Source organism: Pelophylax lessonae (assembly GCF_965119305.1).
Source record: "Pelophylax lessonae genome assembly, chromosome: 4".
NCBI lineage: Eukaryota > Metazoa > Chordata > Amphibia > Anura > Ranidae > Pelophylax > Pelophylax lessonae.
Window position 1 is genome coordinate 517,008,858 of NC_138771.1, and position 13,861 is coordinate 517,022,718.

Here is a 13,861-nt window from a genome sequence, read left to right on the forward strand (position 1 = left end):
CCTCCTTAACCACTTAAGCCCCGGAAGATTTTACCCCCTTCCTGACCAGGGTGTTTTTTGCGATTTTTTACTGCGTGACTTTAACGGACAATTGCGTGGTCGTGCGACGCTGTACCTAAACGAATTTGACTTCCTTTTTTTCCCACAAACAGAGCTTTCTTTTGGTGATATTTGATCACCTGTGCGATTTTTTGATCATGCGCTATAAACAAAAAAAGAGCGTAAATTTTGCAAAAATAACAATATTTTTCACATTTTTTTATATGAAATTCCAAAAAAAAAAAAAAAATGTAAAAATCTAAATTTTTTAACATTTTCGGCCAATTTGTTTTATGCTACATATGTTTGGTAAAAAAAAAAAAAAAAAAAAAAAAACGCAAAAAGCGTATTTTGATTGGTTTGTGCAAAAGTTATTGCGTTTACTAACAAAGGGAAAGATTTGTCATTTTTGGTGTTTTTTTTTTTTTAACGAGTAATGGCGGCGATCTGCGATTTTTTTTTTTGCGGGACTGCGACATTGCGGCAGACAGATCGGACCCTTGACTGACATTTCTGACACTTTTGGGGTTACCAGTGACATTACTGCAGTAATCAGTGCTATACATATGCACTGTTACTGTAAAAATGACACTGGCAGGAAAGGGGTTAACTGTATTGGAGAGGGAGGGGTTAAGTGTGTCCTAGGGGCGTGTTTCTAACTGTGATGGGACAGGTCTACTATTGTAAAAACAGAGATCAACGGTTCTACATAGTAGAACCGTCTGATCTCCATTTTTACACAGGGGAGAATGACAGGCGGCTTGTTTACATTAGCCGCCTGCCTTTCTCCCGACGATCGCCGAGTGACTCCTCAGTGAACGAGCCGCAGCGGGCGCGCGCTCGCCCGCTATTGGCTCACAAACTGATGACAGGCTAGTGACGTACCGATACGTCACTCTGCCTGGCCGGGGCTGACCGCCGCAGTATATTTACTTGCGGCGGTCGGCAAGTGGTTAATAATTACCTGAGCCCCCTCTCTATCCAGCAATGTCCACGAATGCCTCAGCCATCCAGGAATCTCTCTCCTGATTGAATGAGACACAGCAGCAGTGCCATTGGCTCCCACAGCTGTCAATCCGGGGGCAGAGGAGGATCTGGACTGCCCTTTGGCAAAACCAACTGCACAAAGCAGGTAAGTATGACATGTTTGTTATTTTAATAGAAAATAAAAACAAGACTTTACAATCACTTTAAAGCCAAAACCAAGGCTGCTGATAACCTTACCCATACAGTGGGGTCCTTTCTCCCTCCCACACTGCATAGGCCTACAACATTTGTTTGGCTGGGGGGGGGGTATAAATACTTGCCATTTTTCTTCACTCTTGCAGGCTCTCTCTTCTCTGTTTGGCTGGTCACCCGAAGCTGCTCCACTTCACAGCATCATTACACTATGCAGGACCAGAAGTCCTACAATCTATGGAAAGATGCTGAGAGCCCACCCACAATCAAACCCACGGACAGCATTGGACAGTTCTGGCTGCCAGGATGCCAGGAGAGCAAGGAATAAGGTAAGTATCTGTACTTACTTCTTCCCGTCCTAGCCCAATGAGCATTTTGCAGGTGGGGGGTGCGCAAGTGCGCACTGCATGGGTAAGTTTAATTCGTTTAACAGCAGCCTGGAGTTGGGCTTTAACGTAAACCAAATTGACTGCCACTTTAACCTAGCTGCAATGCTACCTGCAATTTATTTAGGCAATATCACCTGGATTCAACTTTGTTTTTGCATTTCCTTTGCTCCATTAAAGTGTATGTATTGTCAAAATGTTTCTATTTCATTTTTAATAACATAGCAAAGGGTTAAAATCTGTCAGGTAATTTCTTTGATGTTGGAGTTCTTCTAAAAGCACCATATTATTTTAGCAGTCTATAATCATTTTCCCAGCAAATTCACTCAATAACTGAAATCATCGGTGAGAATAATGAAAATCATATTGTGTTATGTTGCCCCCTGCTGGCAGTGCAATATCTGAAGACGTGAACAAACAATAGACACACTGACACAAACAGTTTGTTTCTTCACACCAACACTCAGACTGAAGCCACAACTAATTTTTAACTGTATTTGAACCTGATCCAACATACACTATATGGTCAACGGTTTGGAAACAGAAACACCAGATCACCACATCTAGCTTGTTGGACATCCCATTGAAAAACCATGCAGGTAGCCCTCTTTCAAAGTTATAACAGCCTCCTCTAAGAATGTTTTTATGGGATTTTGGAGCATGTCTGTAGGAATTTGTGCCATAAGAGCATTAGTGAGTTTAGGTACTGATATTGAATAAGAAGATCTGGCTCACAACTGGAATCCCATTTCACCACAAAGGTGTTCGGTAGGGTTGAGGTCAGGACTCTGTACAAGCCACTCATGTTCCTCCAATAAAATGGTTCAGTTACTAAAAGTGGAGAGCATAACCTGGTGCAGATCTGCATAGGAACCAATCAGCTTCCAGGTTTTTTTGCTGAAATATTTAATTGAACAAGCGGAAGTTAGAAGCTGATTGGTTACCATGCACAGCTGCACCAGATTTTGCACATCAACCCCAATGTCTTTATGGCACTAGTACATCACAAGGATTCCTCTAACCTGTTCTACCTTTTACCTGCTGCTCGAAAATTCTAAATATCCAGTATCTGATCTGTACAACTGTCTGCCTGTCACTGTGTCCATGAACTTTCATCACCTTGTACACAGGATTTGTTCTGAAATCCAGAAGTTTCAATCCTAGTCATTTCCTAGGAACTTCTTACCTGCTATGATGGTGGTGGCCTGTCTGCGCACATTATTCTTGTCTGTGTATTCTCCATAATCGATCTTGCCTTCCACATACACCCGAGCCCTTATGGTAGGGAACAAAGAATTAAATCAAAAGGATTTCTCTTTTTTTTTTACCATCCCAGCACTGACAGGGTGATTATATGTTTTTTTTGTAAATAACTTTTATTGATTTTTGCTAGTTTTGCTCACAGAAAAAAAAAAAAGTATATCTAAACAAAGAAGAAGAATGTAATATATTGCAGCGTAACTGTTCTTAGATGTGGTGGCTGCACTAGGTTTATTTTTTGCATACTTTAGTTTCACCTGGTAATCCTTCCAGTAACACACTTGTCTTAGAATGGACAAGGTGCAGATGGTTGGTTGCCCAAAAATTTTTGGCTATAAAGTGTAGCTTAGGCATTAGCCAAAATGAAATTGGAGAGGCAAAAGGGAAAAAAACTGACTTGCCCTGGCATAAACCATTTTATAGTTCAAAGTCAAATACCCAATTCCAACACACAAGCTTACCCTTTCCTGATGTACTGATAGGCTACATCCCGAAGGCCAGGCCGAAAGACAGATATCCGGTGCCAAGTTGTCTTCTGGTTGATGTCTCCACCTGAAGAGAAGAAAGATGTAAGTTTCACCCTTATCGACAAATATGTGGTAAATCTGCCCTAAGCATATGAAATATGCATTAAAGAGAGCTTCAAGCCACTAGAAAACTTCTCTGGTTCTAAGCAGAAAGTTGCAAGTTGCCCCTTGACAACCATGGTCCCGAATTCACATATAGAACTACACTTTCTGGCTTGTGACTGGCTGCACAGCAACCTACTGACTAAAAAAAAAAACAAAACAAGAAGAGGCATACCACCAGCTGCACCATTAAAGTGGAAGTAATGCCTAAAACTTAAATTTTACCCTGCAATCATTAATGTGATCTGAGTTCAGCCTTATGTCTCAAAATGAAAAAAATCACAGTTTTTCTCCCTTTATTTTGCAGTACTGTCACATGACTTCAATTCCTCTTCCTTCGGAGTCCAAGAGCAGCAAGTGGATGTGGTTACTGAAAGCTAGTGACATCACTTTCAGAGAGGGACACTGTTCCTCTGTGGCCAGTGGGCTGGAAGAAGACTACTTTAGAAGAAAGAAGGTGGACATGGGACGGGGGGACATTTCAGTGTAGCTGGAAGTGCTCTGAGGTCTCAGCTCACAGTCTACAATGATCACTATACATTAAAGGGATAGTCAAGGCAACCACACTGATTCTATGTTTCCACTAGTGCGACTTGTCATGCAACTTTGGACAAAAAGTCGCATGTCAAGTCACGGCCCATTGATTTCAATAGCACCTGTTCCAAACAATGCGACTTTGAAAAAGGTACCTGCACTACTTTGATGCAACTTTGATCCAGAGTGTAACGTTGGATCAAAGCAGCATCAAAGTCACACTCTAAATTGCATGACTTTGGGGTCACAATAGTGGAAACGTAGATTAAGGCTCCGTTTCCACTAGTGTGAATTGTCATGCAACTTTGGACACAAAAGTCCCATGACAAGTCACAGCCCATTGATTTCAATGGCACCTGTATCCATCTATGCGACTTTGAAAATCAACAACTTCGAAAAGGTACCGGCAATACTTTGATGTGACTTTGATCCAGAGTGTGTAAAGATGGATAAAATCTACACTCAAAGTCGCACTCTAGCCTAGGCTACGTTTACACTAATGCGACTCCAAAGTGTGCGATTTAGAGTGCGAATGAGTGCAGCTTTGATCCAACATTACCTTTTCAAAGTCACTGATTTTCAAAGTCACATAGATGGGAATGGGTGCTACTGAAATTAATGGGCTGTGACTTGTCATGCCATTTTGTGTCCAAAGTCGCATGACAAGTAGCACTAGTGGAAACAGAGCCTTGAACTCATTACTCACATGTAATGAGCAATAGAAATCCCAATATTTATCCTTCTAAACTTTCAAAAATGTTCCTATGTACCTTATTTCTTTCATATTTTGCGCCATTCACGTGACATTTTTTCCTCAGCTCCCTCCACCTTTCACAGCAGCTGGGCGTGTCTTTAGTCCACAGCTGATGGGTGTGTGCCACACCATGCACACAGTGCCAATCAGTGCTTATCACAGTGCCATGGCAGAAACAACCACATGGTTCTACACTGTACAAAATATTCAGCATGTTACATTATAATCTTACAGTTTCTAACAAAGAGTGTGTGTGTTATGTGCTTGCTGGAACCATGAAGAATGAGCCTAACATACTTCCAAAGCCTGCCCTCTCCCTCTCTATCAGGAAAGGCTGCTAGCCTAAACAAGGCTTTGAAGACAGGAGGAGATCATGTTCTGTGAAGGATAGGAGGGGTGGGGGTGGGTCTGGACAGATCTAGGCATGCCTGTCTAAGACAGACAACCTTTTCAGGAAGTGAAAGACAGCTTAGCAAAGTCAGATAAAGGGAGATAGCGTTGTCAGAAAAGAACAGGAAGAAGCTGTTTGTCTAGCTTAAATAAGACCTTCTAAGCTACACAATCAGCTAGCCAGAAAATGAATATCAAAGATAAAGATATTTACCATACTATTAATAGGAAAAATTACATTTTTGACTGGAGTTAACCTTCAAAACTGTAATAAGATGTTACTTAAACCTGTTTGATGATGCACCCTAGAAGAGATTCCGAAAAAGGGTGAAGAAATTCTATGTTTCCAGTTGTTACAGCCTGCACAGCACACAAGTTAACTGACTGCAAAAACAAAAAGGGAGCACTGCACTGCCAGGGAGGTCACCATCCCAGTGAACTATGAAAAATACAGTTCCTTTGTTGTCCTTATGTGTATACATGAGGCTGGGAGTTTACAGCCCCTGGTAGGCAGAAGGACATCAGAAGAACCAGACTGAGAATCTGGTTATGATCTGATTGGTCCTCTGTAAAGCAAAGAAAGCATTTAGAATCAATCTGCATTATTAAAACAGGAGCGTACTTACTTGTATTGTACAACTCGCTTTCACCTGTCCGCCACATCTCATTAGTAGCCACAGAGAATATGGTGACGGGGTTCTTGCTATCCGCCTGTCTCATTACAGGGTCCTGGCCGACACGGCCCAGAATCTGCACCTTGTTCAGGGCTGAAACATAATAATGAAAGAGAACCAATAAAAGACAACCACTTGGGACACTGCCAGACAAAGTAAAGTGGTTGTTAACCCACTTTGACTACTTCACCTATTTCTTCCTGTTCCCTGATGACAAGTGCTCATGTCTGTGTTTTATAAAAAAAAAATTCCGCCTTTACCGTATTTCAGAGCGATTCCCGGCGATCACGTGTCTGGCCGGCTCTCTCCCCTCCCCATCTGACAGATGCAGGGGCGAGATCCCCCCCCCCCCCCCCCCGCTGACAGACGGGGCGAGAGGAAGAGAGGAAAGAGAGGTAGCCGGCCGGTCACGTGATCGCCAGGAGCCGCTCTGAAATATGGTAAAGACTGCATTTTTTTTTTATAAAACACAGAGACAGGAGCACTTGCCTTTAGGAAACACAGAGGATTATATAAGGCAATAAAATCTATAACAGCAGTAGGAGGGGAGGGGGCACTGACACAGGAACAGACAGGCACAGAGGCACGGGGGAGAGGAGCACAGGAGGGCTGCGGCTGACAGAGGCACGTAAACTGACTACAGTCTCAGGGCTCAGCAGCCATGATATACCGTGGACAGTTTACAGAGGGGAGGGAAGAAACAGGCAGGATTAGCCAGGTTTTTTAGGTGATACAGTGGGCCAAATTACACAGCGCAAGCACTGTGCTGTATAACATGCTTTAGGGAACAGGATCTTTTTTTTTTTTTTATTTTGAAAAAGAACAGAAGCAGCGAGTCTGAGTTTGCTCCTTTACTGTCTGTGGGCCCTGTGTTTCCTATTTTAGATGGATCCACACTCGCACATGCAGTCCTGGAAGATGGTATGGGAAAAACAGCATAACATATCCATGGGGGGGAAAGGTGGACTGATCAGCTGGCAGAGAGTGAGCACAGAGTTGGGCTTTAACAATTACTTCTATTCCCCCCACGACAACGTTCCTGTCCTCACTTTTTTAAGAGTGGACAATCTAGTTAGCTGCAGCCTTGATCATTGTGTGCTGCAAACAGACAGTCACTGTACATGGCAAAAGGGGGGGATAACAGAAGGTGCTCTGAATTTGAATCCCATGAATAAATATGGAAAGCCGGGCAAAAAGTTATGTATGCTGTTTTACCTGCCAAAAGATTAGGCATTATGGTCCTGGGATTTGCACATCCCTGTCACACTGCATAGCCACAGAATTCACTATTTTTAACTAATTACATTTTTTTTTTTTTAAATAATAAACAGGTCCAAAGTATTGATTCAATAACAAGAAACAATAGAATACTTCACTCTGTGTATCGGTGAGCATACTTCTCAGGCAGTGACATTTGGTTTCTGCATAGTACAATTGCACAGCAGCAGAGTGTTATTTATATAAAAACCCAGGGTAAGCAATTTACAACAGTGTAGGGACTGTACAGGAGATAGACAGTACTAGAATTCTAAGCAATATCGAGCCTAATAGTGATAGACCAGGAAAATTATCCCTCCCATAACTTAGCTGGGCAACCATGGTGGGAATAGATAAGGCACTCAAGGTGCAACATGACGCTATATGATGTATTCCAGGGGAGTTGGAGGAGCCTCAGATTTCCAAGGAATTAAAATAAGTTTGCAGACCCGGAAAAATGAACTGGAAAGTTTATACATACAGATGTCTATTTTTACATCTGTATATAAACTAAGCTCTATTAATTGGGTCAACCACCTTGGTCTAATACCTGTGGAGCGTAGGACAGCACCATAGCATATGAATTAGATCCCAATAGTCCCTTCGGCATCTGCTGATGAAATTCACTTTAATATTCCCAAATTCCCTTTCTCATTTGACTGAGATGACAATTCTGATTCAATGTCCAGTGAACAGGTTGGAGAAGGGGAGGTGATACGCAACTGAATTGGGAAAAAGATGAATCATCTGAATGGCCACAGGAGGCACAGCAGACACTCTGGAACACCAACATTGTATTAGGAAAAAAGACAGCAGTGTCCATGACCAACAGATCTAACACTATCAAAGCCCTGAAGGAGAAGGAACAAATTTGCCGAAATGCGTTGGACAGGTTTAATGTCATACACTAATAAAGTGATCATTATTTTATTTATTTTTCAATCTGTAACACAAACATTATATTAGGAAAAAGACAGCAGTGGCAGCACTGCATAAGACCACATTGTCCAACAGTTGGTAAGGAGTTAATAGTTGCAAATTCATAAGTAAAATCCTGGATTTAAAATACTTACACCTCTCCAAGACACCTGCATCACTGGACTGAAATCTTGCAGACTGCCGTAACACCTGGCAACAAAAACAGACACAGAAGCAACGTGAAAGAAGAATTCAATATTCTGTGTCCACCTTCCTAAATACATGCAACCAATTGACAGCACAAAAGTTTGCATAGCATTCTGGGAACAGAATACATTTCCATTGCTGCTTAGGCATTTGATCATAGGACCTCTGTAGGACAGTAAGACTGGAGTTTAGATTGGCTGAGCCTTCCGCCCTGGCAAGTATCACTTGGCCAAATGCTAAGAGTGATTGTAAAGTCTCGTGGGTGTTTTTTTCGAAAATAACTAACATGTTAGACTTACCTCCTCTGTGCAGTTGGTTTTGCAGAGCAGCCCAGATCCTCCTCTTCTCTGGTCCCTCTTTACTGCTTCTGGCCCTTCCCTTGTGTTGAGTGCCCCCACAGCAAGCAGCTTGCTATGGGGGGCACCCGAGCTGAGCTGCAGCTCCATGTGTCCATTCAGACACAGAGCTGCTGTTCAGCTATGCACCCTCTCTCTCTTGATTGGCTTACTGACTTAGATTGACAACAGCGGGAGCCGCTGCTGTGTTTATGCCAATCAGGAGGGAGAGTCCCAGACGGCCGAGGGACTTGTGGACATCGCTGGATAGAGATGGGGCTCAGGTAAGTATTAGGGGGTGCTGGAGGGGGGAGGGGGCTGCTACACACAGAAGGCTTTTAATCTTAATGCATTGGCATTAAAAACCTTCTGCTTTTACAACTCCTTTAAGCTTTGAGTCACGGGACAGGAAATCCTTTTTTTATCTATTAGTCTGGGTTAACAGGTGCACTTTAACAATTCAGCTATCACAATGATCATTTTCTGTTAAGCATCTTGATGATCTTACCTGCACTGCTGCTCTGCGAAACATCTGTGCTGACAGACGCTAACCACACCACCAAAGAAATACCAGGATCTAGAAATAAAGAGGGGTTTTGTCAGAACTAGTTATTAAAGGATAAGTGGATAGGCGTACTTTAACTTTTAGTGCATTTATCTTAAAAAAAAAGTTAACTATTATTTGGCCATAGTTTATATTTGCCTGTAACCAAGCTCCAGCAAGATCTTCAATGTGCAGCCTCCATAGGGGCTTCAAATGCTTTATTGGAAAGTCCATCACCAAACAGACAGGGTAAAGATAGGCTTTCAATGCAAGTGAATATAGGATGGAATTCAAATGCCAGTATAAATTAAAAAAGTGTGATTAAAATTTAACTCCAGGATAGCAAATATTGTCTAAATACAAGAGTTGTGTGTATTCTTACTGGAATCTTGGTGTGCTCTGTGTATTTCTTCCAGATCTGTATCTACAGTACTCAAGTGTGAAACTTTGCCTCTGTGCAGGAGCTTCCGGTAATAAAGACCTTTCCTTGTGCAGGGTGACGGATCTGGTCTCCGCCCCCTCCTGTACATTTCTGCAGGCAGCCTGTAGTAGGTTGATCCAGCTGGGACTCTCCCACAGCTCTGGTCAGGCCATATACAGCACACTGGTTATGTCACTACTACATTTAAAAAAATATCTGGGTTCACAAAGGTATTTGGCATACACAAAATGGATTTATATGCTTTATGGTTAAGAAATATATTTGAATGAAAGATTTTGTGCCAGGATATCATTTAAAAGAAACACCATCACCAAGCTTTGTTAAGGCAAAGTGACAGTGCTCCATAGTAGCAAGGTATACTCGCAAATAAACACTACCTTGCCTACCCACCCTACGTATGTTGGGTTAGCGCTTACCTGGGTGGACAGTGTGACTTCCCAGTGTGACAGTTAACCTGGTGATTGGTCAGCCAGGAGAGAGCAATGTCATATGTGGGTGGTCACATGCTCCCCCAAACCCAGACAACCTGCCCTGTTTTAGAAATAACGGAAGGACTTCAAGGCCTCATTTAAATAGGCATTAAAAATAAGGGGGTTTGGTCCAATTTTGTTTGCTTCCTCGTGGTCTACAAATTCTACTCAAAATTGGTAAAACAGGGAGCAGCTGGAGAAATATTTCACGGCAGTGTTAGCAAATTCCCTTACGTCACAGCGAGGCCAAAATAACAAATTTTGGCTTTGCAAAAGCCTCTATTCACCTCTATTGAAACCCGCAATAAACACGCCTTTAGTCTTTGTTTCCACTACCACGGCTACGAAGTCGTGCTACTTCTAGCGCGACTTCGTAGTGAAAGTAAATTGCGGCTTTCAGTGCGACTTGTCCCTCATTATAGAGGGAAGTCGCACTGAAGTCAGCTCAAAAGTAGTGCACGAACTACTTTTGAAGTCGCCGCAACTGAAGTCGCGGCAGTGAAAACGGGCCAGATTGAAACAAATGGCTTTTGACTTGCTGTGCGACTTGACATGTGTCAAGTCGCACAGCAAGTCGCACTAGTGGAAACCGGCCCTTAGTGATCACAGCACGTTTAAGGTGCAGTTGCAAATGATCAAAAGTGATCACTTTCCATTCAACATTGTAAAAAAAAAAAAGAAGGTCACAGGGCATTTAAGGAGCAGCACATGGCACAACTTGAATGCCTGGTAAATGTGTCTAAAAAGTACATTAATTATTTGGGCGTGTTAGCGGCTGCTTTACAATTCAAGGCCTGTGAGAATTTATATTTTCAGTATATTTCTAATACAATGTTTAAACGTGCCACATCGTGCGCTTCCATGTTTTTTTCTCTTTTTATCCTTTTTTGTGCAACACCTCATGTATGGTCTACTTTGGAATAGCAGCAGAAGAACGTGTGTGCACAGGAAGATTTTCACGCATAGTCAGGGCATGAAGTGCGGAGATTAACCACTTCAATACTGGGCACTTTCACCCCCTTCCTGCCCAGGCAAATTTACAGCTTTTAGAGCTGTTGCATTTTGAATGACAATTGCGCGGTCAGGCAACACTGTACCTAAACCAAATTTATGTCATTTTCCCCCCACAAATAGAGCTTTCTTTTGGTGGCATTTGATCACCACAAGGTTTTTTTTTTTTTGCTAAACAAATAAAAAAAAGACTGAAAAGTTTGAAAAAAAAAGTTTTTTTTATGCTATACAATTTTGTAAATAAATATGTTTTTTCTTGCACTTATGAGCACTGATGAGGCTGCACTGACAGGCACTGATGAGGAGGCACTGATGGGGCGGCACTGATGGGTAGCACTAATATGCGGCACTGATAGGTGGCACTGGTGGGCACTGATAGGCAGCACTGGTGGGAAATAATGGGCACTGGTGCATGGCACTGATAGATGGCAATGATGGGCACTGGTGGGCAGCATTGATGGGGAGAGCACTGGCGGGCAGCACTCATGGGGAGGACACTGGGGGGCTTACTGAACCCTGATTGCCATCCCTGGTGGCCATAGTGGGCATCCCTGGGGTCATGGGTGGGCATCCCTGGGGTCATGGGTGGGCATCCCTGGTGGTTCTAGTGGCAAACCCCCCCCCCGAGGGTATGCACTGGTAATTAATGATCTGATAACCAGTGCAGACCCCCCCGTCAGGGGAGCCGCAGATTGGCTCTCCTTTACACGTGCCTATCAGGCACGTACTGAGGAAACCCGATCAACGGCTCTTCCTGTGTACTATGTGACCACCCGTAATTGGACACGGCTGGTCACATGGTAAAGAGCCTACGTAGGCTCTTTACCAAGATCGCAGATGCGGTGTGTCAATGTGACACGCCGCATCACCGATCGCTGCTCTGCCGTCATATGATGTCCGGTCAGGGTAATGCAACCATTTTCCTGCCATCAATCGCCTATAGGGCGGGCGGGAAGTGGTTAAAGGTGTGTTCTTTCCATGATGGGGTGTTCTTTCTTGCTGGAGGAGTGGGCTATCAGATGGCTCCATCACTCTAAATGGGCAAAATGACAATGTCTCTATAAAACGACCCTATCAGTCACCTATAAAAATCTAAATGGCAGAAAAAGAGGAATTTTACTCACTTCTTAGGTGTCTCCTACAACCTCTCCACTCCAGAGCTGGAGCCGCCATGAAATTCTTCAGCATTGGAAACCTCTGGGAGTGTTTAAGACCTGTGCCATGGCTCCATTCTACAACCCCAACATCACTGCTCAGTCCTGTAGTTATGTAGGGTTCAGGGGATAGAAGCAGAGAATGCTGTGAGGGACAAAGGAATCCCGGAAGGGTCCAATGCTTTAGACTCTGGCTCCAGCGTTGGAACAAAGAGGAAGCAGAAGGCACACTGAAGAGGGGAGTATATTACCTCTTCTATTGCAGAGATCTGGCATTTGTTTTTAGGTGATATTGGGTCAATGTTGAATGGTTTGTCTCATCCCCTTAACTGCTACATCTGCTGGAGAGCTTGTTCTGTTGAAAAACAGACTTACTGGCAGGATCAAAATAAAAGAAAACAAATGCAGCCATCACCACTACGAATTGGTAAGCTGCACTATAATAAATGCTGACCTTTGGGTTTAATATGGCTTTTCTTTTGACAAAGTGAAAAAAAAAAATAAACATTTTGTCAGGTGATCCACACTGGAGAGGTTTATCCTCACTTCCTGCTCCTGTGACACCATCATAAGAATTGGGGAGATGGTGTCACTGGGAAAAAGAAGTCACAGCCAAAACTAAAAACATTTCCAGCACATGTAACCCTCCCCTGCTCTACTAAAAGCATGTCTTTGTGTGGGATGTCCTATCCTGGCAGCACAAGGAGCCTCATTCTAATCCCTTATAGGCTCACTTTTAGCAATCTGCATTTGGGTGGGTTCCTTTCCCAGGTGAGGGTCCTGTAAATGTTTAAGGGGCCCTGTGTTCCTGAACGGATCATGGAAAGCATGTAGAGGAAGGAAGGGTTTGTCTTTTGCCTAAATATATTTGATCTAAAAGTTCTCTATGTTTCCAATCTCAGGAAGTTGGGGGCAAAATCACAATGTATTGAGAACTACAAGCCCCAGCATGCCTTCTTCATAGCTGCATGTTAGCCCCAATCCTATATATCACCTGTATCTATATAAAATATACCTATTATACCATGAGAGAAAAAAAACTGCCACCGACTACCCTCTCTTACCTCTTCAGGGTCAATCTCTGCTACACACGTGATCAGCAGCAGGGGGACTGGTGAATCTGTCACACTTGCTGCCTCACTTCCGGCAGGACAAGGCCACTTCCGTCCTACTTCCTGGATTCTCACCCGCCCCACTTCCTGAACCTCCACCTGCCTCTACTGACCTTCTTTACCTGTGACTTCATTATTTTAGGAAGTTATATATTGCCTGTGTTGCCTGTTCTTTCCGACTGAGAAAAGCAATCGTTTCCTTTACAGCTTGCAGTGTTATTGTCATGATAAATTCATCCGCTAGGTGGCAAAAATAGCTAGTCGCTTTTGTTTCTTATGAAAGCCAGCGGGACGTTCTAATCTGATCGTCTGCTATCTAAAGAATGGGCGCTAGATGGCGCTGTGAGATTAATGCTGAGAATGCAAACCTATTATTATTATTATTATTATGATTATTATTATACGCTGCTCAAAAAAAAATGAAAGGAACACTTTTTAATCAGAGTATAGCATCAAGTCAAGTAAACTCCTGGATTATTGATCTGGTCAGTTAAAGCGGAGTTCCGGGCACAAAATCGATATTTTTTTTTTTGTGCCTGTCCGCTTCTACACCTTCACCTGAAAAG

The 13,861-nt window shown here is 43.0% G+C and overlaps 1 protein-coding gene across 2 annotated transcripts in view; it reads right to left on the minus strand.

The window, feature by feature from the left end:
- Positions 1-13,335, minus strand: part of SSBP1 (single stranded DNA binding protein 1) — a 32,302-nt gene extending 18,967 nt beyond the window's left edge. The window contains exons 1-6 of one of the 2 annotated variants that reach the window (XM_082256999.1): positions 13,248-13,335; positions 9,071-9,139; positions 8,176-8,230; positions 5,798-5,938; positions 3,326-3,416; positions 2,791-2,879 (exon numbers count right to left, since the gene is read on the minus strand). In XM_082256999.1, coding sequence (XP_082113125.1) covers positions 2,791-2,879; positions 3,326-3,416; positions 5,798-5,938; positions 8,176-8,230; positions 9,071-9,094 — 400 coding nt within the window. In that variant the 5' untranslated portion in view covers positions 9,095-9,139; positions 13,248-13,335. Of the gene's footprint in view, positions 1-2,790; positions 2,880-3,325; positions 3,417-5,797; positions 5,939-8,175; positions 8,231-9,070; positions 9,140-13,237 lie in introns of both variants that reach the window. The other variant, XM_082257000.1, reaches the window with a different exon arrangement.
- Between the last annotated feature and the right edge of the window lie 526 nt (positions 13,336-13,861).